Below are 24,748 nucleotides of genomic sequence, written 5' to 3' on the forward strand. Positions count from 1 at the left end.
GAGGCAATTGTCATCTCTACCGATTCCTTACACAAAGTAAGCACCAAGTGTGGTTTCAGCAATCAACGATAAAAACACCCCTCTGATTTTCATTTGGTAGGTTTCACTGTAACTCATTTCAAATATTAGATACAGTCAACAGAGGAAAATTTAGTAAGAGTGCAGGGAAGTTGAAACCTTATGCAGTAGTATTGTAGGAAGCAGAGATTTTCATCACCGAACTAGGTTTATCTTTCGTTCTTTTTGTCCTAAAATGAGCTTTATCAACCTAAACAATAATTTACAAAATAAAAATTTGAACCCAATAAGGATCGGAGTTAAATAAGTATTTTCCCCTGTTTCCTTTATGTAACACTCGACCTTAGTTCTTGTAGCCACGTGCTTCACGGTCCAAAGTTTTATATTTGCGGAGTTGTCGGTTTCTGCATGTGGACACTGATTTTGAATTAATTGGCGTTATTCCGCACAAGAGAAACATGCTTCTGAACTAGAAACATTTCGCCAACATTTGGTTCGCGGTTTAGTTAAAGACATATTTAAACAAAGATCTCTTACGTGAAGTAATTACAGACTCCTTTTCAACGAAATGAAAAGAGAGAAACCTTGAGATACGCTTTGTAAACAATCATTATCAGGATGTGTTGACTACCTTGCCAGTTATATCGCTATTATGGGAACGATGGAACAATTTCAGGACTGCAATCCCTTTTTGTGGTACAGCAATATGGACGGCAAGATGACGTTATATTAAATAAGCTGTAGATTGGATGTAAAATGCGAAACAATCGAGTTTGCGTGCGAATGTGTACGTGTACATTTTCGAATAACAAACGGCATCGTCAAATCAGCTCATTTTATACAACTTTAAAATGTGATTAAATTGCCTGAGTCATTTCCCCAGAAAATCCTTTGTTTTTGAGAAGCGAAACCTTCCTTCGGCCATGGCAGAAACAATATGTAAATAGCATTAAGTTCACAACGCTTTTGGAATACAAATTTGGTGCAACGCGAAACTATTGGATAATTAAAAAAAAACAGCTTACAAATACTATGAATGCCGGCTAAATACAACGAATTACACTTACGAGCCATTTTAAGTAAAAATGGGAAAAATACAACATTGCATAACTTTGTATTGTTTCTTTGGAGAAGTTATTTCAAAAACTCGTACTTCGGGTTTCATCAGGTTTCCAAACGCCTGAAAACAATAAAACGAAGAGGCAACAGGCCTCGTGCTTTCAAATGTTTTCTCGCGTTTGGGAATCTGATGAAACCCTCGCGCTCGTTTTTTAGATAGTACTAGGAAACGATGTCGTTTTCTCGCTCTCAATAGAGCTGTTTTGCTTTCCTCCCAGAAAAACCGTGATCTCCTTTTGGCAAAGGTTGTGATTATCACTTTTGAAGGAAGGTTGCAATTTTAAATTTTGCGATAAGATCACAATTTACTTCAAACAAGACAAATACTAGTTATGCAATGGTTTTTAGTGATTGTACCTATATTAAATATCATGTCATCTTTTCCTCTTATGAAGGTTACACCACAATAACCCCTTACATGTATTGTTGGGTAGATCATTGATTTTTTTTTTCCGGCATTCATATGGAACACGGAAAAGAAAGCATAGAACTAACAAAATTAGTCTGTTAGCGGGTATGTTTTAGTACCTTTCCTATCCTATCACCATCTTAATAAGTCAAACTTAATTTAAATTATTGCATATTCTCTCATAAAAAGATCTGACCGGACAGCACTGAAACAGTTTTATCTATAAATCGGATGTTTTAATTTCCATCCTTGAGGAAAGCCATGACAGCGCACGTGTGAGATTACGAGAATTTTTAGGGAGTGTTTGGCCTTTGTTTGGTATCCTTAAAACTTAATGACGTAATCTCCACCGGCTTTCTTGTTTTTAAAATGCGATCAACGTTCGATTTGGTAGGATTTTAATAAGGCAAGAAAAGATCAAATGCAACCTCAGCGAAGGAACAAAGTCTGAAGTACACTTTGTCAGTCAAAGTGACAACCTTCCTCGCTAAGCATATCACATCTCAACAACACCAGCTACAAGACGAGTCTTTAGTAAATTCAGCACAAAACGCATCTAGTCAGTTGCGAAAGTATTTGGATTCCTCTGTGTAAATTACTTTGCGCTGGATTTTCATTTATGGCGTTTTGGCGGTCAGAAGAAATATAGACTTCCGATCGTTCCGCCGCCCCCCCCGGCTGGCTCACCTGGTTAGAGCGCCAGATTGTGTGGTGCGAGAAGTCGAGGGTTCGAGACCCGGCCGGACCAATACTCATGGTCTTAAAATAACAGAGGAGAATTTGCTACCTTTCTATGATATCAAGAATTGAATAGATATTTTAGTCTTCTCGGATAAGGACGAAGAAACCATAGGCCCCGTCTCCTGCGGGGTTAGGGGTAGAAGACGTTAGTTTCCCACGCACGATATTACTGTGTAGTGGTATCCTCCCCTTGGGTGGGATGGGTGGTTGTTGTCTTACGTTTAATACATGAGCCTCTGGCTCAGGCAATCTGGGTAGCCGTGCCTCACGTAAAGACAATAAACTCGATTGAATTGAATTGACTTGAATTAGGAAAATATTGAGTGTGAAAACAAATTTGGTAAACTCACATAGTAAAATTGGAGAATTCAACATCTCGTATCCGACTTGCCTTTTGAATTAAAAAGACGAGAGACAAAGAGCAAGCGGTCAAGTGTGTTGTGTAAATTTTAATCAAACGTTGGCAAGAGCCAGCAAAAGTAAACTTACGTGTAGATAGCAGATGTGTCCTTCTTCCGCAACCGATTGAACGCCCGCCAGATCTCCGTATCTCCTCTCAAGATTCGATGACAATACAACACGAGGCAATGGAAGAGACCTTGCCATACTAACAGCAAACAGCGATTCTCTGTACCTCTTTTGTTGGCCGAGGCGGGAGACGTTTTCGTCCGCTAGTTTCCTGAGTCGAGAGTTCAACTGAAATAACGAATATGCTTTAACTAATGACACGTTAATACTGATTAACCAATTATGATCAACAAAACTGAAACTATGTTCATGTTTTCTCATTGAAATTCCTCTTGGATAGAGAGAAAATCTAAGCTATTTTTGTGAGTTATAGATATTCCAATTGGCTCATAATTAATCATAAGATATTTTATCATCGACTAAGAAAGATCTCATCACCAGTCTCTGGGTTTTAAGTTTTTCTAAAACTTTTTTTGAGGGCTTAGGGCTAAAATAGTAAACATTTGTACGTATACACATCACGTCAGTATGCACACTTGAAGACTTTGAAGGATTTTACAAAACTAGAAAAGTGTACAAAGTCTTTTGAAGATGTTTTGTGGTTGTATACCTTAAGGTATAGGTATAAGTATAACATTTTTTAAATACTTTGGAATAGAATGTAGAATCAGCTTCATTCAAAACAGCTTTTCATTCCGTTGTGGGCGAGTTCAATTGATGTTATTCCCCACTAGGTGAAAATAGTATCCCATTATTTTCTCTTGTCCTCACTCATCTACTACCTGAGAGTTCAAAACCACAGAATATGCACCACTGAGTATAGAGCATGCAGATTGTGCCTGATCACAAGACTAAAACTTATTTCAGATATGTTCTTAAATAAATTCTTTTCAACAAGATAAAATAAAAAAATAACAATATAGAAATATGAATTTATTAGGTAATGTAAACCTGAACATAGCGTGTTAATTTGCGCACGCTCAATATGTAATTTTTAATGAAAACTATACAACATTTTTGAGAATAGCAATTTGCTGTACTTTATTTACCAATCCAGTGTAATTAACATCAGTCTTAATTAACTTTGGCCGGCGGTTGAGCGACAATCAGTTAAAGAAATTACCATCAGGCCTTTTCAGTAGCAACACCCGGCTGTATGGCTTGTAAGTTTGTAATTTAGGCAAAGAATGCATGAAATCCGTCCTAACTGTAGGAAGGAATATCAACAGATCTTAGCTGCGCTTTTAAGCGATTCAGTATTTTCCATAGACCCCTAAGTCATTGTATGCGTACATGTCCAATACACCCAAACCGTTGCAATTCGTCTACGGCTGTTGATGAATTGTCATACCGGAAGTCGAATCGTTGGTTAAAATACCGGAAGTCGAGAAGCGTGCACGTGAGTGAGGAGTGAAAATGAGTGGCAAGGTACGAGAACATCACAACATGAACCTTCCACGTTCTTAAAGCGTGCAACAGCCGGTCTATTGTCAGAATATTATAAACAATACAAAAGTAGAAAAAGTTCACGAATCGACACAACTCGCATGGGTCTATTCGATTCGTCTTGAGTTGAATCGATTCGTCCCACTGGAAGTCAAAATGCAGGAGAAGACAATACACACTTCAGTGTCAGATTGGGGTATTCAATGTTGACGACTCGTCATTAGTAAAGGCAACTCGTCTCAGAAGTCGATTCACAAAATAAGACAATACATACTTAAGCATTTCAATTTGGGTAGCCACGGTTGACGAATCGACACGATTCGCACGGATCGACTCGACTCGTCATCTGTAAAGGCGATCCTTCTCACTGGAAGTCGATTTGCAGAGGAACGCAATACACATTTAAGCGTTAACGATTCGCACGCGTCGAACTTTTCTCGTTTGACCTAAGAAGATAGGTAAGCTATCAAAGCAGGCGCACGCTATTTTTCTTATTTCTGTATCATCCCTCTGTTTTGTAAGTGGTATGTTTATAGAGCACTCAAGCCGCTTTCATTATTAACGATTCTTGTCCTTTAGCTGCTAGAGCTGAATAACGTCTTGCGTGTGCCAGGCTTTGGCGCTATTGCATATTTTATTCTCGTTCTGATTCTTAGAGGCTTTGTTTACGTTGATTCTTTACATGTTTTCAACGATTCCGTTTTCTTTTCAAAAAGACAACAGTTACCAAATACTCTCAACTACAAGAAAATAACTCGTTTTTAAATGGATGTGACGTAGTATCTGCCCAAGCTGCTCGTCATGTGATCACGACAGCTTTGGAAAAGTGCGACCTGAAGGCAACATGGCTGGCTTCAAAGACAATCGTGTCTGCTTATTTCGTCTTTGTACTGTTCTTCATTTCGTGAGAAAGAGCTTTTTGAAATTACTTGGTTTTACATCGGTTGTTACGTATGTGTGTGGAGAAAAAGAAGAAGTTGTCGGTGGGAAGCGGATGAAATTGAATGACGTGGCCGAGTGGTTAGGGTGCTGGAGTTGTAGTCCAGTGTCTCGGGTTCAAGTCCTCCATCCTACCACTCACTGGATTTGTTTTCGATTGCCCCTAGTTCAACTCCTCGGCTGTGCTCTGTAAATAGCTCACGGGTCTGCCTCCTGCCAGTGGGGATTTTTAAGCTCTTAGTTAGTTTTACATTGTGGCTGGAAAGCCCCTAAAAAAGAGCTTCAATTAAATTATATTGTTATTGTTATTATTATTATTATTATTATTATTATTATTATTATTGTAATAAGAAAAAATCTAAGTCCCATATGTGGCTTGAACCCACGACCCTCCGTGATCTAGTCGGATACTCTAACCACTGAGCTGCTGGAAACTATAGTGAGCAAGGGTCGATTTGTGTGTCTCGACTGGAACCGCATCGCGCGGCTACACAGCAAAGTATTGACCAACGCTGGGACTTCGATTTTTTCTTATTACATTTTTTTTCTTATTACATTAAAGTGTTTCACCTTTACATGCTCACTTTGGAGGTTGGTTGGCCGCGTCTTCGTATGCTTTAATGTAACAGCGCGATGCTGTTAGTGAGTTTCATATCCGTTGGTGAATACTTGGCTGTGTAACCGCGCGATGCGGTTCCACTGTAGTCCCACAAATTGACCCTTGCTCACCATCGAGTCTCCAGTAACTCGTGCTTAGAGCATCCGACTAGATCACGGAGGGTCGTGGGTTCAAATCCCTTCTGGGACTTGGATTTTTTCTTATTACATTAAATTGTTTCATCTTTACATTATTATTGCTGAGCTTTAATTCCATGATCTCCATCAGTCTAGTTCAAATTGTACAAAGTCGATGGCTATGGTATTGATAAGTTAACATCAGCCGTGCCGATTTTGCTAAAATGATCTAGCTGTGGAGACCAATAGCCACACGGGTCGACATTTTCTAGGACGGGTCGTTCAATTCGAGTCTAATCGTGTTAACATCATCTTATTTCCCCCTACCCCCCCTCCCCCCATTGTAGCAAATGCACTTCCAGTATGCGCTTCCATGTCATGAGAGATGGTTTATTCAGACTTTCGGTATCACGAGACGACTTAAACGCAAATCGACTTCCGGTAGAACGATTCCTTGGAATCTATCGCCCGCATAAACCAACGAAAGTTCGAGTGGTTTTCGATTGCTCGGTGACATTCGAAGGACACTCCTTGAATAAGAATTCCTTCGAAGACCAGATGTTACCAGCAACTTAGTTGACGCTCTAACCAGATTACGACAAGAGAAGTACGCCTTTATGACAGACGTAGAACAGATATTCTTTCAGGTAAAGGTGAGAAAGGTAGATGAAAACTTTCTGTGTTCGCCAGACGGAGACATGGAAAAGAAGGTGGGAGAGTATTGCATGATACTTATTCGACGCAGTGTCGTCCCCTACATATGCTAACTATGCTCTCACACGTAAGGCTGAATACAATGGAGACGAGTGTGGCATAAGGACAGCTGAAACCCTTAGAAGTGTATGATGTTCTTAAAATGGCGAGCAAAGAAGACGAACCTATTAAACTAGAAAAGGATGACAAGCCAGTTTTTGAAAACGGAGGATTCCACTTCAATAATTCTGCGGTAAACACGGAGAGCATCAGTAACTCAGTTCCTCAAGAACACCGTCTCGTTTGTTATCCGAAAGGCTCGCGTGAAACCAAAGAAGACAATCAGCATCTCGAGGCTGGAATTAGTGGTTGCCATTTTATCTATTAAGATTGGTGAAGGACTACTATCTGATGGACAGTAAAGTCGCTATAAGATTTATAGGCAACGAATCCACTCGTTTTCATGTCCATGAAGCCAATAGAGTTTAACTCATTCGTGATCCCACAGCCCCGGCACAGTGGCACTACGTAGACTCTACGTCAAATATCGTAGACGAAGGTTTAAGGGGCATGTCACAAAAAGACTTTGTAGAAAAATCAGAGTGGATTAAGGCTTCCTGACTTACTCAGAGAACATACAGACAACCGGTTTAAGGAATAGAACTACGAAAAACACGTAGATCCCGATTCTTCAGAGGTCAAGAGAATTCCAGTTAATACAAGTACGGTGAAGGAGAGTTTGGACATCCTCAAGAGATTAAGGAGATTCTCAAGTTTGCAGAAAGATAGCTGTAGCGCTTTGTTTGAGATACAAGAGAAAACTTAGAATTAAAGTCTTATCCAAAGGGAAGGATCCCAGTGATAGTAAAGAGAGATAATAGAGCAATTGCAAAGAGAAGCGTTTCCTTCAAAAATTAGAAGTTTACCAAACATCCAAATAAACGCCAAGTACGGTAGTCGTGCACTGGACAAAGAAAAGAAGAGTGTGTTAAGGAAGACAAGGTCTCTTTACAAACTGGATCCACATCTAAACAGAGACGTTATCATAAGAGTTGGTGGACAAATACGGAAGGCAGAACTGTCAGAACCTCTTAAGTTCCCGATCATCCTGCTAAAGTCAAGTCATGTCAATTGACATAGATGGAAGAATAGTGGAAGAGGGATCCCCTTGAACGAAATTTGTGTCAGTGGCTATTGGATTATCAGCTACAACACAATGGTGCCACATGTCGTTATCTCCGAGGTACCATGGGAGAGCAAAGGAATTCTTGACTTACCAAAGTCGCGCATGAATCAGCACCCCTCTTTACATATTGTGGTACAAATTTCTAGGGTCCTTGGCATATTTGACAGGAAGATCTGTCGTGAAGACATATGGAGCAATTTTCACTTTCATGGTAGCAGAGCAGTACAGTAGCTAATTCCATCGAAATCGATTCTTTCATACAGGTACTGAGACGATTCATCTATCAAAGAGGACCTGTCAAAAAAATGCGCCGTGACAGAGGAAACTTCATTGGCGCGGAAACCGAGCTTAACAAGGCTAAAGAAGAAATGAATAAAGGCTGATAGTTTCGAAAGAAACTGTTCGGGGCTGCGTCGCTGGGAGTAACGAAATAATTTGGATATATCAACAAAGTTGAAGTGGTAAACTGGCCACGGTGACGATTACAAAAGCTGACGTTTCGAGCGTTAGCCCTTCGCTCTGACGAAGGGCTAACGCTCGAAACGTCAGCTTTTGTAATCGTCACGGTGGCCAATTTACCATTTCAACTTTGTTCATATCTCCCAGTTATACAGGAGAAATGAATGATAACATGAACAAGGCAGCATCCTTGAGGCTAAAATCGATTGAATTAAAAAGCCAGCATCTCCCAGCCACTTCGGAGGTGTCTGGGAAAGGCGAACAATCCCATGAAGGAACCTGGAAATCGTTTGGACGAAGAATTGCTGAGAAAGTTCCTGTGTGAAGCTGAGTTCATAATCGACAACAGACCCTTGACCTTGGAGACACTCAATGACCCTCTTTCGGGACCGCCAGGCATCGCCAGGCAAAGCTTATGCTGACTCCACTCGGAGAGTTTGTAGGAAGAAATTGAGACATACACAGCATTTAGCATAATATTTTGATTCAAGGTGGAGTAAAGAATTTCTCCAGCAGTTGCAAGCGAGAAGTAAGTGGAACTGCCCTAAAAGAATTGTCAAAATTGGAGATGTTGTGTTATTGAAAGAATATTAGAAGATTTAGCCAGAGGGAATTTTGTGCAGATGTTCTGCGGTTGTACACCCACAGGTATATGACATTCCATGTCATTTTCATATATACAAATATATCTTTCAATTTGCTCGCTATGGACATTATCAAAGAATACTTGTGAAGGAAATTTGCCGATGAAATTTTAATGGCCCAGAATTTCCTTTCGTAGTGTTTTTTTTTTCTTTTGTACTCACCTTGTCAAATACTATGCTCCTAAACCTAGCATTTTGCAAGTTTTCCCATGTTAAACTTCCTTGGTCAAGAACTGCCATAGCTCGATGAAAAGAAAATCCAGTAAAAACCAAATAAAGTCATCCATATAATGAAGTAACATTTTACAGGGTCGAGCTCTAAACTTCATAGAACAAGTGGAAACAGGGTCAGGTCAATAAACAGTGGGTACTCCTTAATTTAACTATTGTTATATCTTTTTGGTGATGAAGTCAAAAGAACTTGCTCGTAACAGTTTGGGTTTTAACTTGCAAAACAAGGGCATCAAAATGTTATGCAATCTTTAGTTAGTTTAATACTTTCAAGACCGTCTGCATCGCCAGGCAAAGCTTGTGCTGACTCCACCCGGAGAGTTTGCAGGAAGAAATTGAGACATACACAGCATTTAGTATAAGATATTGATTCAAGGTGGAGTAAAGAATTTCTCCAGCAGTTGCGAGCAAGAACTAAGTGGACCCGGCCTAAAAGAATTCTCAAAATTGGAGATGTGTTATTGAAAGAATATTAGAAGATTTAGCCAGAGGAAATTTTGTGCAGATGTTTTGCGGTTGTACGCCCTAAGGTATAGTTATAAAGAAAGTCATATGCAAGGAATTAAATTTCAAATAATTTGAAATGGAACATAGAATCAGTCTTATTCAACACAAAACTCTCGAACAAAAGTTTATCCTTTAAATCGGCGCTTTTAACCCCATAGGTGTCAACGAACGCTTTTCATTCTACTGATTTATTCGGGTTTCTCTCGTCACCATGTTCCCACCAATAGCGCAGCTCCACTCTCTGCATTAAACCTTAGGAGGCAGTGTGGCCGAGTGGTTAGAGTGTCGGACTCGTAATCCGCCGCTCCCAGGTTCGAGTCCCACCCTGACCACTGGATTTGTTTCACGGTAGCCCCGAGTTCAGATCGTTGGCCACCCTTGTAAATAGCCAACTAGTTTGCCACCGACCAGTTGGGGTTCTTAATGATGTTATGTTCAATTAAGACCATTTGTTTCATTTGTTTGCAAGGACCACAATGGAAACTACTGGTTCACCAGTCATTGTGTAATCCTATAAAAAGACTTTTTTTTTTTTAAACCCGTACGCAACCCACAATTCCTGCATTCGTTCTGACGAAGGACTAACGCTAGAAACGTTAGCTTTTTAACTCTTTACGGTGGCCAATTTACAATTTCAAGCCACTTGATATAACCGGATTACCTTGTTACCCCCACCGACGCAGCACATCAGTTTCTTTAGAAACTTATCCCTTTCATTCCATGGTGAATTACTCCCTTAGACGTTATTCCTCGCCAAGAAAAAATAATACCCCATTATTTCTTCGTCTCTTCATCCATCTACCGCCTGAGAGTTTTAAAACCACAGAAGATGTATATTTGACTATAAAGCACGCAAATTTTGCTTTATAATTTCTTATCAGAATACTCATATATCGGCTGTTTTTAGATCATCTCCTCTGAAGTATTAAAAGAAATTATTTTAAACAGAATATCGATTTTATATCATGACTCCACCTGGCGATATAAACCTGAACATAGCGTTTTAATTTGCGCGTGCTCAATATATATTTTTAAATAAAACTATTGAAATCTTCTGTGTTTCCCTATTATTTCAAACTTTCCTACTCCTAGCTTTTGTCGGTAACCAACCCTCAGCCTCCCATACAATCAATGTCGTCTGGCCTATATATATAATGGAAACTGCACTACATGACGAAATGTAATTTTACCCTTTACATTTATTGTTGAGTAGCTTATTAACTGTTTTCAAGCGTTAATACGGAACGCCAAAAAGAAAGCATTGGATCATGTACGAAGTTAATTGTTAGGGTTTATGTTTTAGGACTTTGTGTTGAATATGAAAAAGTACAACGATTTTTAGAATAACAATTTCCATAGTTTATTTACTAATCCAGTGTAATGAACATCACTCTTAATCATCTTTGATGGGTGGTTGCAAAAACAATCAGTTGAAAAAATTACCATCAGGCATTTTCAGTAACAACAACTGGCTGGCTGACTTATAAGACTGGTCCTGCCCTTTTTAAATAAAGAACGCATCAAATACATCCCGAGTAGTCGGGAATATCAGCAGATCAGAGCAGCGATTTTCGAGCGAATTTCACTTGTATTTACCATAGACCCCTCAGGGTAATACCGCTGAAAACTAGGTGCGTTCTGATGCCCTTAGAATATGGTAAATTGAGGTAAGGGAGGAAAACTAAACATCCTCTTCAGTGGTTTTAACATATAGTACGTTGCAGATTTTTGCCTTGGCGTCCTTGGAAAAACGATCTTTTGGTGCTTTAAGTATACCGCATGAACACTAAAAACAGCAAAGAACGTTTCCTTTAATTCCAGTCCATTTTTTTAACAGATAACTCGAACCTTTTTCAATGTCCCTTGAAGGTTTAAGTTATCGGTTGACAGTAGTAAGATCTTAAAAAGGCAAGAAAGGATAAAATGCAACCTCATATAGAGAAGGACGAAGAGAGAACGTTGTATGTGCACATGAAATAAACAACTATAATTAAGAAATCACCCCTCTCAGAGATGTGAGTAATGATGGATGAGAAAATGCTATAAAGGAAAATGGAAGCAATCGATTTTTAGTCCAGAAATGCTCTTTAAAATTTTATAGAGGTGTTTCATTATTAAACGTTCAAGTAAGATCCTCTTTGATGCAAAGCTCTCTGTTCGCGATAATGGTCTTCACTCTCCTTCTCTTAGACTGACCACAAGACTAACATGTCGGGTTTTCTTTAATTTTTGAGCCTTCAAAGAATTTCTTTAGGAATAATAAATATTTAACGAGCTGACATTGCTCAGCGAGGTTTAAACATGGTGTGATCATTTGTGCTTGTATAAATAAAGACGCTGTATTAGTAAACTTTAATAAAACTATTGAGACATTTTGTGTCTTGGTACCTTACCCTTCCCCTCTCAGCAGTGAATGTCGTCTGGCTTATAATGAGGAGTTGCAATTAATGTCAAGCCCTATGTAGTACAACAATGGGTAATGGGAGAAGGGAGAATAGGCATGTATAAAGCATTCAGTCCTTTACCAATGCACACACACAGACACACAAAAAACGAGCATCTTATCTTAGCTCTTTAAAAAAAAGACATCAGACACTCAACATTTTCGAGCAACCACAGTTCCTCCACCATGTTGACAAGCACAATTTAATTAACACTGCTTTATATTACTTTTGGTAGGTTGTTGTACAATAACCAGTTGAAGAAATTGCCACCAGGCATTTTCAGTAACAATACCCAGCTGAGAACGCTGTAAGTTTAGAGTTTGTCTCATTTGTGTAAGGAACGCGTCAAATCCATCGCGCATTGGTAAAAATACCAGTAAATACGAGCAGCGATGTCTTAACTCCAAATAAAATCAGCTACGAAGTAGGAATGTTCTGTTTAAGTGGAAAGGGATTTTATTTTTCTCCTGGAAGTACAATGGTGGAGGCAAGGGGAGGAGGGGGGGAGGGAAGGTAAAGTCACAAATGCCGCCTGTGGACCCCACGCTCCTACTCCTACCCTTCATCCCTCTCCTCATTTCGGCTGAATATTCCATGTCATTCTCATATATACAAATATATCTTTCAATTTGCTCGCTATGGACATTATCAAAGAAAACTTGTGAAGGAAACTTTTCGATGAAATTTTAAGGGCCCAGACTTTCCTTTCGTAATTTTTTTTCTTTTGTATTCTCCTTGTCAAATACTATGCTCCTAACCCTAGCATTTTACAAGTTTTCCCATGTTAAACTTCCTTGGTCAAAAACTGCCATAGCTCGTTGAAAAGAAAATCCTGTAAAAACCAAATAAGTCATCCATACAATGAAGCGACATTTCACAGGGTCGAGCTCTAAACTTCATAGTACAAATGGAAACAGGGTCAGGTCAATAAACAGTGGGTAATCCTTAATTTAACTATTGTTATATCTTTTTGGTGCGGAAGTCAAAAGAACTTACTCGTAACACTTTGGGTTTTTAACTTGCAAAACAAGGGCATGAAAATGTTATGCAATCTTTAGTTAGTTCAGTACTATTTAGTCATTCGTTCATATCTAGTGCGGGGTTAAAAAGGCCACTCAAAATCAATGGCAAAGCTGAGGCGAGCTCAGATTTCACATGTGCGTAATGATGCTTAAAAGGACCAATTTCAAAGCTAATCAAAAAAGGAAGTAAAACATCATAACCATTATTAACTTATCACGGACGGCAAAGAGATTCTGTCAGCAGAAGGGACCGCAGATCCGATCGTTATAGCTATGCCGCTTCCATCTTCCTAGGAATACTGCCCGACAGCCAGGATCTACTAGAGCCACCGGAGAATGCAATATGTTAGCAGCTTATTCCTGTTATAACGGAACATATTATACTTTTAGATATTCAGTAAATCTATTCATTTCATTTTAGGCGTTAATCATAAGTATCACATAGGATTGTATTTTATAATGTCATGGTATATTATGTCCATTTCTTTTGTTATTTGTTATTTTTCTCTCGGAAAGATTAGTTTTTATAAGCTACTGTTCAATTCGAGAGAAAAATAAAGTTTATATATGTACGTATGTGTGTATGTATGTATTTATGTATGTATGTATCTATGTATATATTGTGGGAGGAAAAAGACAAGTAAACTACAAGTTCATCCCTACAAGCCTGTTTCGTGGTCGCCCACTATGTATCGCCCTATCTATCTATGTATGTATCGCCCTATCTATGTATGTATGTATGTATGTATGTATGTATGTAACACAGGCGTAATCAGCTAGATAGCGATATCCTTGCGATCCGAGTCTGCCTTGGAAGCCTGTGCCATGAAATTCAGGCCGAGAAGCAAGTGTAGAGAACGCTTCATCAGTCAAAGTTACAGGATGTGTCGAGGCTTTCTGCGAGATGTGAGCGCTGGACCTAACAGCTGAAGAAGGTCTGTAGTGTGGCTGACAGTACTGCCTCTCCAAGAATTGGGCTTCAACCTAAATAAACAGGAATTCCTTGATGCTGACAAACTATCAAAATATTCCCTCCACGGGTGTAGGTGGGGAAGTTTTTTCGCTACACCACGCCATGATTTGTAAACGAGAAGGATTTTCATAAAAAGACAGAATGATCCGAGAGACCTGGTAGCTGAACTCTTGAGTACGGTATATGGCGATGTTGAAGTTGATCCCGTACCTCAAGACATCAGTGGTGAACAGCTGAAAAGAGGAGCTGACAAAGCAAAAGGCGCAAGATTGAACCTTCACGCACGTGGATTCTGCGAACAACAACGATCGGGATTCCCTGATGTCAGGGTCTGCCACCCAAATGCCGAATCCTATAGGAACATAGAGCCACAACAGATCTACAGAATGCATAAGAATGAAAAGAACAGCCAGTACTCAAGGAGAGTTCTCGGCATTGAGCGGTAAACATTCACACCTCTAATATTTACCACCACGGGCGAATTAACCTCGCGAAGCTGATAGCTTTAAAGAAGGGAAAGCAAAATGCAAAAATAATCTCTTGGATTGGGGGTAAAAACATATTTTGCTCTTTGAAGAACCGCCCTTATCTTCACCCGCCCCGAACCGGACGTAGTGTACATGAGTGGAGGTCAAATCCCGCCTTAGGTTTATTTATTATATGTTTGTCTATACTATTATTTTACCCTATTTGTTCAAACGTCTTTTATCAATAATTTATGGGAGTTAAAGTTATTTGAACACCACAAAGACTCAATCCACGTTGGCCTCTTAAAGTGATCAGTAGCCAATTAATAGGTAAATGGACCATTGTTTCTGGCAAAAATTACGAATTTGTTTATACAAAATTTGACTAACATTTCGGGGAGAAAAAAGCGATTGAGTTATTAATAATTTGATAGACTGGTGGTTTTGAGTTCGCAAGCAATCTATACGTTAAGAAAAGCATCAGTTTCACTTGCACTTCCTCCGAACAAAAGAAATGGTGCCAATTTCTTTTTAAACACATTTTACTTGAAAAGATATTTACGTCATTCCATATCCGTGTACGTTAGATACAAAACTCCCCTATACCTTCGTGTTTAGGCACCTTTTGCAACAGTTGTGATGAATTCCTGAGGCATTTGTTTGTAGAATGCATCTTCGTATCTAAATTCTCTGATGAAATTGTGAATTGGAATTCCACGTGGAAGCATGAATCGGAATAGTTTTAACTGATGGAAATACTTTATTTCATTCGCCGGGCTTTATATCAATAAAGGATATATATTATATTTTTAATACTATAATCCAAATAGGTAAGGAAACAATTTCCGAAAGCAAGAGGAGTTTGTTCAAACCAAGATTTAGTGTTTTCTAAGTAAAATGAAACATCTGAAATCCCTAGAGTATCAAATAGCTAATAAAAGGGGTAAATTAAATGTCTTTCTCGAAGAATGAAACAAGACAAATATTTGATCAACATTTTATCGCTTTTTGCAAGTATGCCTTGCAACATTTTGTAAACATATTCAAAATAATGAACTTGATGTCATTAATAGCAGTTATTATGTAGTATTTGTTTAATCTTAGCATTGTAAATGGTACAATGACTATAGGATTTCATTGTAGGCAGCTCATGGTGAGTAATGTATCGTACGTGATATATTGCAAGTGATGTGCTGTAATAGAGTTGATGTATTGTAATTAACATAGGTCGAAAGTTAAGATTTGCTAAAAAAAAATTAAAACAAAGTCAGGTTATATATAAGTACCTAGGTTACTGATTTATTTTAGCTTATTGTGTCAAAAAGTTGTCTCATTTTGACTGGTTATTAATGTTAGGAGTGGCGAATGGTAAATGCGAGACTTTGCGAGACGGCGAGACTAGTGTTTTTCTTTGCGAGCCCAAGACAATTTGACCTTATAGATTGCGAAACAGAGACTTCAAAGGGTTTTGAGTGCGAGCGCGAGACGTTCAGACTCTTAATATGTGAGCACCAGATTTGGTTGAGAGCTATGAGAATCAGCTAGAATGAGCTTTTACAAAAGTCTCACAAAGGGTCCTTTTTTTGTAAACCCTTGTACGAAACATCAATTCCGAAAATCTGTCAATAGTCAGTAAATTTAATTTTTTTCCTGGCCATGACCTGATTTCCGATCAGGAGGTTGTGTTTGGTCGTTTCCCTTCGATTTTCTGACTGACGCGCAGTCACTTACAACTCAAGTTGTCTGGAAGTCGTCAGAAAGAACGCGCGGCCGTGTTTGAACCCAGTTGAGGTGGAAGCGTTCAAAACAATGAATAAGGTCTTCTTCTTCTTATCGGAAGCGAAAGCACGAATCACGCAAGTACTCGATAAATGTTGGTATTCATGAATGTGCCGACAATTCGCTGTTAGTCTACGAGGAAAACTTTAATCTCGGCCTTGCGAAAACAACCACGCCACGCTTGGCCAGTCAGTTACCCCGGTCCTATCACTGTAAGCTACTGTAACTAGCTATGAAAGATCTAGGCCGCAAGTCGCACGGATGGTGCTTTTACCTGGGATTGTTTGTCCAAGATGGGAAAAGTTGGCTTGTACTGTTTGCAAGATTGCAGAAGCTGTGGTAAAGTTCCGTGTAGTCGACTTTTGGTCAAATCTCAATCTTTTTAATCCAGAGCAATGTGCGTATCTAAAGGGTAAATCGACGTTGGCACAATTACGTACATATTACAAGGACTGGGCAAAGGCTAAGAATTGCTCGCAACAAACGGATATTATCTTCTTAGATCTTTCTAAGGCTTTCGACAGCGTGCCACAAGAGACATTGCTGTTGAAACTACAACGGTATGGGATAGACGGCTCTCTACTACTGTGGATTACAAATTTCCTGTCGAATAGAAGGCAGCGTGTCGTGATAAGGGGCAACTGTTCAAGCTGGTCACCCGTGATTTCAGGAGTGCCCTAAGGAACAGTACTCGGCCCAATCCTATTCATTATTTATATAAATTATATTTCGGCAAACATCACATCAACTATGAAAATCTACGCTGATGATACTAAATCTATCGCAACATCATTGAGCCTGATAAGGATATACCAGCCTTACAGCTGGACTTGAACAAATTAAGTGATTGGGCTAATAACTGGCAGTTGCGCTTTAATCCTGAAAAATGTGAAGTTATGCGTGTAACGCACAGTAGAGACAGATCTAAGCCAAGCTATTCCGCCCTTGGTAAAGGCTGATAGTTTCGAAAGAAACTGTTTGGGGCTGCGTCGGTGGGAGTAACGAAATAATTTGGATATATGAACAAAGTTGAAGTGGTAAGTTGGCCACCGTAACGATTACAAAAGCTGACGTTTCGAGCATTAGCCCTTCGTCGGAGCGAATAGAGGAATTGTGGGTTGTGTGTGCTTTTAAAGGCAGAGAATGGAGCTGCGTTATTGGTGGGAACATGGCAACGAGAAAAACATCCCTTGGTACGCAACTAGAATCTGTTGACAGTGCCAAGGACCTAGGGGTCACAGTAAACTACGATCTATCTTGGAGTACACACGTTTTCTACCTAGTAAACAAAGCGAACAAAGGGTTAGGTAAAGTCAGGCGATCACTTGGAAACGATAATCGGTATGCGTTTTCTTGCCTCTTTAAGTCGTTAGTTAGACCTATACTCGAATAAACTGCCCCCGTCTGGAGCCCCTACCAGAAAAAGGATATCGAATCCTTGGAAAAAGTCCAAAGAAGGGCATCTCGGTTGGCGTTAAAGTAAAAGCGCGAAGAAATGAGCTATGAAGACCGCTACCGCTTATTGAATTAGCAAACTTTAGAGAAACGCAGAGAGTTTTTATCTCTAATCCAGTGCTTTAAGATAGTTCTCGGAACAGATAGTCTTCCTTTTTCGGATTTTTTTTAACTTTCTAAATGTAACCGAACTAGAGCCAATCACGATTATAAGCTCTATGCAAAAGTAGCCATTTTAAATTGCTACAAGTTTTCTTTCTTTGTACGGATCGTTAATATGTGGGATAATTTGCCTAAAGATATTGTACAAGCAGGTTCGTTGACTTTATTTCGTAACAGATTAAGGATTTCCATGAATATTGACTGAAAAGATGGTAAATAGTTTTTTCATTATCTGTATATAATGCTTTGGTTTACCTTTTTACGTTATTATTTCGGGGAATCTTTTATTTAGGGTTAACCTCTAGATATCCCATTTTTAGAGATATTTTTGTAATTTTTGATTTTCCTCTCTTTAATAAAGTATTGTGAACAAAATAGCTCAAAATATTAAAATATCAAGTGACGAGAAGACGTCATTTAAAAGAAAACCATCAAACGAATCGAGACTTCGGGACCCATAGCCTTGCAAAAAGTCGAGACTCCGAGATACCTTCGTATAAAAAACGAGACTGCGAGACGCACATGACCGGTGAATAAACGAGACTGCGAGGCCTACGAGATTCAACTAAAATTTTGCGAGACCCAAAGTTTTTGAAGGACCATTCGCCATCCCTAATGTTCTAAAAGAGAACAGAGTTGTCAAGCACACTCAGATATCATATATATTCGCGTAATGCTGCTTAAAGGACCGATTACAAAGCCAATTAAACAGAAGTAAACATTGTAACTACTATTTAATTTCACTGATGGTAACGCGATCCTGTCAGCAGAAGAAAGAACCGATCGCTGTGGGTCTTTAAGCTCTTAGCATCTAGCCTCTGATCACGAATCTACAGAGGGCGTCCACAGTAAAGTAGTGCTGATTTACATTTACATTTTTACATTTATATAGCGCAGACTTCTATGTGGATGTATTCAGTCGCGCTTAACAGTATCGTAAGGTTGATTTTGGGTACTTTCCTAAGTATCCTAGGTCCATATTTTGACGTCTTTACTGGACCATCGCAAAGCTGGACGAGAAATAAAGTGTCAAAGAAGTGTTTAAGTAAACGAACTTTAACCTAACAGTGGAAGGGAAAAAACATCTGGGCGCGACAACAGGCTCACGAGATCATCTGGACGAATACGTTAGTGAGAAGGTGTCTGAGTGGGTCAATGAAATAAAGGCTGACAGTTCCGAAAGAAACTGTTTGGGGCTGCGTCGGTGGAAGTAACGAAATAATTTGGATATATCAACAAAGTTGAAGTGGTAAATTGGCCACAGTCAATGAAATATCTCGATTGGCAGAGTTCCCTCAGACATAGACACAGGCGGCTACGCAGCTTTTACCTCAATGACTTATTTCCTTGGAACACACTGCTCGAAATCCAGAATATGAAACATTGACTATAAAGCATGCACATTTTGTCTTATCTGGCAATCTTATCTTGTCTTATCCAAACTTTATCTGGCAATATAAACCTGAATATAGCGTTCTAATTTCCTCTTGCTCAATATATAATTTTAAATAAAACTAAACAACATTTTGAGAATAGCAATTTCCTATACTTTATTTACGAATCCAGTGTAATTAACATCACTCAATTATCCTTGGTAGGTGGCTGAACAACAATCAGTTGAAGAAATTACCATCAGGCATTTTCCGTAACAACAACCAGCTGACTAGCTTGTAAGTTTGAAGCCTGCCCTTTTTAAGTAAAGAAAGCATGAAATCCGTCCCAACTGTCGGCGGGAATATCAGCAGATCAGAGCAGCGATTTTCTAGCGCTTTAGTATTTTCCATAGACCACTTAGAGTGGTACCGTCGGATATTTTGCGCGTTCCAATTGCCATAATATGGTACCTTGGCGTAATCGTAGAAAAATAAATACACCTTACTCAGTAGTTTAACATATAATACGGGCGGATGTTTTTCGAATTGCGTTTTTTTTTTTCAAGCTCGGTAAGGGCGGGGAAAATGCCAAAAATCTCTCCGTCCGCATTTTTTCGCTGTTCTACAATGTACTAGCGTGGTATATTTTAGCAATCCAGTGCTCTAATAACGCAAAATGGCGTGATTGCAAAATAACAAGTGAAGTATTTCTAAGCCCAATGATGCATATTCTGCTATACCCTGCATACGGGACTAAATGGCCACAAAATGCTTATCATTAGGACTTTAACTTTGCGAAACGAACCTTTGGTGCTTGTAGTCGCGGTGAAAGCACTATCACCACTTTACAAGATAAAATTGGCTTCAAATTATTGCATATTTTCTCACAAAAGATACGACTGAACAGTGTTTAAGAAAATTTTACCAATACCTATGACAAAACGACTCTCACTCAAATAGATATCAGTGTCCGGTCGCCAGCTGAGGCGATAAATATTTTGGCTTGTCTGAGGCATGATTTTGCCACGATCCATTATTTTGCTGGGGAAAAAAATTGGCTTTTAAGGTTAAATCTCCAGTTCTTCCCCGGCTTTCTATTTATTTATGAGCGATCAATGTTCGTTTAGGTAGGATATCTATGGAGGGAAGACAAGGAGTGCGCACCCGAAGTAGACAACTGTATAGAGTCCGCTCCTCTACGCTTGCGAGATATCAGCTAGCGATAAATCCAGTTTTAATGGCTATGTTTCTCTGAGAATTTCGAGAGACATCAGACGAGAAAATCGGTGTAGAATAAAATAGAAGCACTAGGTTTTAAACTCAGTAAAGCTCTCTCAATTATTTGTGGAGTTTTTTTTATGTCCCCAAAGATTGCTCGCCCTTCCAGTAAGATTCTTCGTAATACAAAGCTTTCTGTTCTCGATAAAATCAGTAATACAGGAGGCACTGTGTGCTGCAGCTGCGGTCGTTCCTCAGCGGTATTAGTGATCTACAATCATTCTTCATGTAAAACAATATCAGCTTTAGAATTCATACCGAATGTATTTTCAAAGATCGCTGCGGCTACATACAAGGCCAGGGAATAAAATTGATCATTTGGGCTCTTTATTTCTGCTCTGAATTTGCGAAATTTACCTTTGTCCTAAACAGTTCTAAGCAGTCCTGCGATTAATTGGTCGCTAATCATAAAAGAGAATCCCAACAAATTAATCAAAGAAACTTATCAGGATCTTTCATGAGGAGGAGCTAATTGGATTCTGTCGCAGCCCCCACTGAAACCAGCTTGTAGCTGAACTGGGCAAGTCTGATCAATATTTACTGATAAATAGATTAATAAATAGATAAAAATCATAGACCAAATCTGAACATATTTCCAAGCCTCAAAATTATCAACCTTAGCCTGCATTACTGGCTTGTAAACAGAAAGAACAGAAGAGCGATTATTTTAGCGAGAAGGTCGATCGTTGATCCTAATAATTCCGCTTTGAGTTAACTTCACTCTTGCCCTTTCTTTCTGCACTCTGCCAATGATCATATTATTTTAACAATAGCACAAATTATTGGATAAAACTGGATGAAGATCAATAGGTTAGCGAAATTAGATTATACTTGATTTAAAAAAATGTAGAATAGCTTCACTGTTCTTGTTTTAGCTAGTAAAGTGAACAATTTAACATGTTAACACATGCAAGTATGCCATCATTTAGACGCTTTAACTTAATGAATGTCTTGTTTCTTTTTTTCCGTGGTAGGAGTCTAGGCTACAACCATTTCAAGGAATTGCCTCTCGGAATTTTTATAACCAAGACTGGTCTGGTTTTTCTGTAAGTAAGGGCATAATTATATTTATGAACGGTACATGCGAGATTCATATGAAATGACACCAAAAGCACACAAAGAAGTTTTAAAAATATTCGTGTACATCAGATCTGTGTTTATCCGTATGAATATCCGCCTGTAAATATCTCAAAGCATTTACTCCCTGAAAATCAGATCAACTTGTAAAAAGCCTCTTTAAGACTGCATTTAAGCATACGCCAACCCAAACGGCCTTTTAAATTAAGGTGGTTTAAAGAGACTATATCATGTATATTTAAAAAGTAAATGTTGATGCTAAAATACCTTAATTGACACACCCATGCTAATGGGCAAAACAGGGCCAAAGCGAAAGAGAGGAAATTAATCATAGTGGTAAAAATCCCAATTAGCAGGAAGGAGACCAGTTGGCTATTTACGGAACACAGCCACGGCATGAAACTGGGCACTACAGTAAAGAAATTCCATGATTGCCAAGGTGGAGTGGGTTGAACACATGCCCACAGGTTCTAATAATTTAACCATTCGGTCTCACTACCCTTAGTCAAGCATCCTTGAGAAAGAAGCACTGCAGCGATTGAAAATATCCGTAACAATTAACAAGTTCTTAGTTTCACTTCTAATCATTTGGTCTCTTATCTTTAAGGGAATTGTCTGGAAACCCCTTGAGGGATCTGCCGTCTGATATTTTCGCCACAAATACCGCCTTGAAGTGGCTGTAAGTAGGTTTATTATCATCTTGACGAGACTTTATTGAACTAGTAATGAAGGATTGCAAATGTAAGATATGTCTTTTTTCCTTAGATCTCGTTTAAAAATTATGTGATCTGTTTGAGTATCTTTTGAAAACTTATAAAAAACTTTTCCTCGTACGCTCCGTTAAAAAACTCTACACTGGTAATATTAGACCTAATGGTTGGCATAAGGAAGTCCTTGAGAATAAAATAAACAATGCTGGGAATCTGCAGATAAAAAATAGTAAACGATCATTCAAATCTTCTAAGAAGGAAACTGCGATGATGTATTTGAGACTCAGCAAAGACAACACAAATCTTTTAAACAAATTTATAAACCGTATCGTGTACCATTAGTGTATCGACGTATCACTTCTTTAAAAACAAAGTGATAATGAATAAATTAATACATAAAAATAAATAAATAAATAGTCTCTATCTCACTGATAAAATACATATCAAGTGTTACATATAGAGTGTAATGGCTAAAATATGTATTAATTACTTATAGCTAAGTTATGCTTAAAACTAAGTCTATTAATAAAAGAATTTTCAAAACGCTAGGTATTGCAAAGTGGATATATTGGCTTAACTTGCCTAAGCCTACGGATAGCAGAGTTAATCCTGGGAAGGGAGGGGTGCAATGGATGATGTTCCCACGCACTTAATTTCTTGAAGATACCTATATCAGACTTATCTAAGCAATTGATAATAGAAACCGGAGAAGACGTGTATCTATGTTTGTAACAACGATCCAGGAAGCATTGTATGGTAGTAAGTTCTGGTGGAGATGAGCCATTTACTGATATTCCGTACGCAAGTTTAGGCAGAACCAGAGCGCTGAATAATTAATCCAACTCTACTTGACAATAACCCTCCCTCTTAAGAGTTCTAAGAACATATAGGCATTTACTAGCTGCGGCCAACTTATTCTTGATGTGAATAGAGAACCTACAATTTTCTTGAAATGTAGCTCCCAAAATACATATATGTGAATAAAAATGTACAAATCTCTCTGTTAGCCTAACAAGACTGCACTACAACTCATTCTCCCATGCTTATCATCTTATCTATTCCTAAAAATATGCAACCACCGAGTGCACCTGTATTGACAAACCCCCAGTTTTCTTGACATCTACTGATATCACTGATTATAGCATTCAGTTTTAAACGTATCAGAGTAAAATGAAAACCTTTCGTGGTTGGTTATATCTTGTAAACTTTGCCAATCATAGCCTGCACACCAAAGCATACCAAACGCGCGTGCGATTATTAGGGGCTTGGGTACTCAGCATCAGCACCCAAAAACGCTGCCTCGACATTCCGATTTTATCGTGAGGGCTGATTCATAGTCATGGGATAGTGAGAATCTTTTATTTGCTTATTCGTTGATTCTACTTCCTATACAAAGTTTATCATCAACCACCACGGAATCGTGAAAAGAAAGTAGAGACAACTCCGAATACTTGGCTAGTAATCGCCCTCGATTGCGGACTTATCCCAAGCTTCATTTATGATCATTTTAGACACACATTTTGCGATGGCTCAAATTGGTTTCGTTATTTTAGAACGCTAATCTTTTCAATGGAATGTAGCTTCCATAACTTTTCTTTTATTTTTCTCATCTTGTGTTATGCTATGCTAAATTTTCATTACATTCCTAGGTTCTTGTCTAAAATGCAATTGCATCACGTGCCCTCAGGACTCTTTGACAAAAACACAAGACTGCAGTTTTTGTAAGTAACACTCTACTATCTGCGGGTCTTATACTTTTTTACTGTACGTAAAGATATCATAAGATCGAGTTAAAATGATAAAAGAATAAATACAACTATGAAAATATGTTCTGAATATCTCATCTAATAATATATAGTTATTTATTTTTTCCTTCCTGTTGTAGTTTTTCGATCGATATGTCATATAATGTTAGACACCCTCAACAGATTTATCCGATTCCTCTTTTCACCATGTTTAGAATTTACGTAAAACATAAACTGTTAAGCCGACCCTCGCTTACCTTTAAAGGGAATCACCAAGTCGGTTCTATTTCTTCGAATGACGGTTTATATAATTTTACTATTTGTATAGCAGGGATTATAAAGTGCCGTCATTAAAGTGCCCACAAACCCAAAAATGTTTTTTGCTGAAATAATTTGTTTGTAATTCTGAGGAGAATGGCGCAAAATTTTTCTTTTTTAGTCAAATCTGGAATTTTTTATGATATTTTTAAGTCTGGTTTTTTCTTCCCACGACCGAGTAAAAGGGAGACTGGGACTAGTGACGCAAAACCCAGACAACAGAGAGGACGCGAGCTGGAGACGCGTAGTTTTCTTTGTGCGCCGTTGAAAACCATTTTTATTCGGTTGAAATTTTTTTTCTGCGTACACGTTGATCAAGAAATGATATCGTACGACTTCATTCCGACCTC

The 24,748-nt window shown here is 38.6% G+C and overlaps 1 protein-coding gene across 1 annotated transcript in view; it reads left to right on the top strand.

The window, feature by feature from the left end:
- The window catches only part of LOC148739606 (uncharacterized), a 50,078-nt gene that overhangs the window by 25,197 nt on the left and 133 nt on the right, over nt 1–24,748 (top strand). Inside the window, exons 3-5 of the mRNA XM_088749512.1 lie at nt 21,478–21,594; nt 22,233–22,304; nt 23,985–24,056. Of these exons, the coding sequence (XP_088605638.1) occupies nt 21,478–21,594; nt 22,233–22,304; nt 23,985–24,056 (261 nt within the window). The remainder of the gene's footprint in view (nt 1–21,477; nt 21,595–22,232; nt 22,305–23,984; nt 24,057–24,748) is intronic.

This window comes from Stylophora pistillata, chromosome 2 (assembly GCF_964205215.1).
Source record: "Stylophora pistillata chromosome 2, jaStyPist1.2, whole genome shotgun sequence".
NCBI classification, from domain to species: Eukaryota; Metazoa; Cnidaria; class Anthozoa; order Scleractinia; family Pocilloporidae; genus Stylophora; species Stylophora pistillata.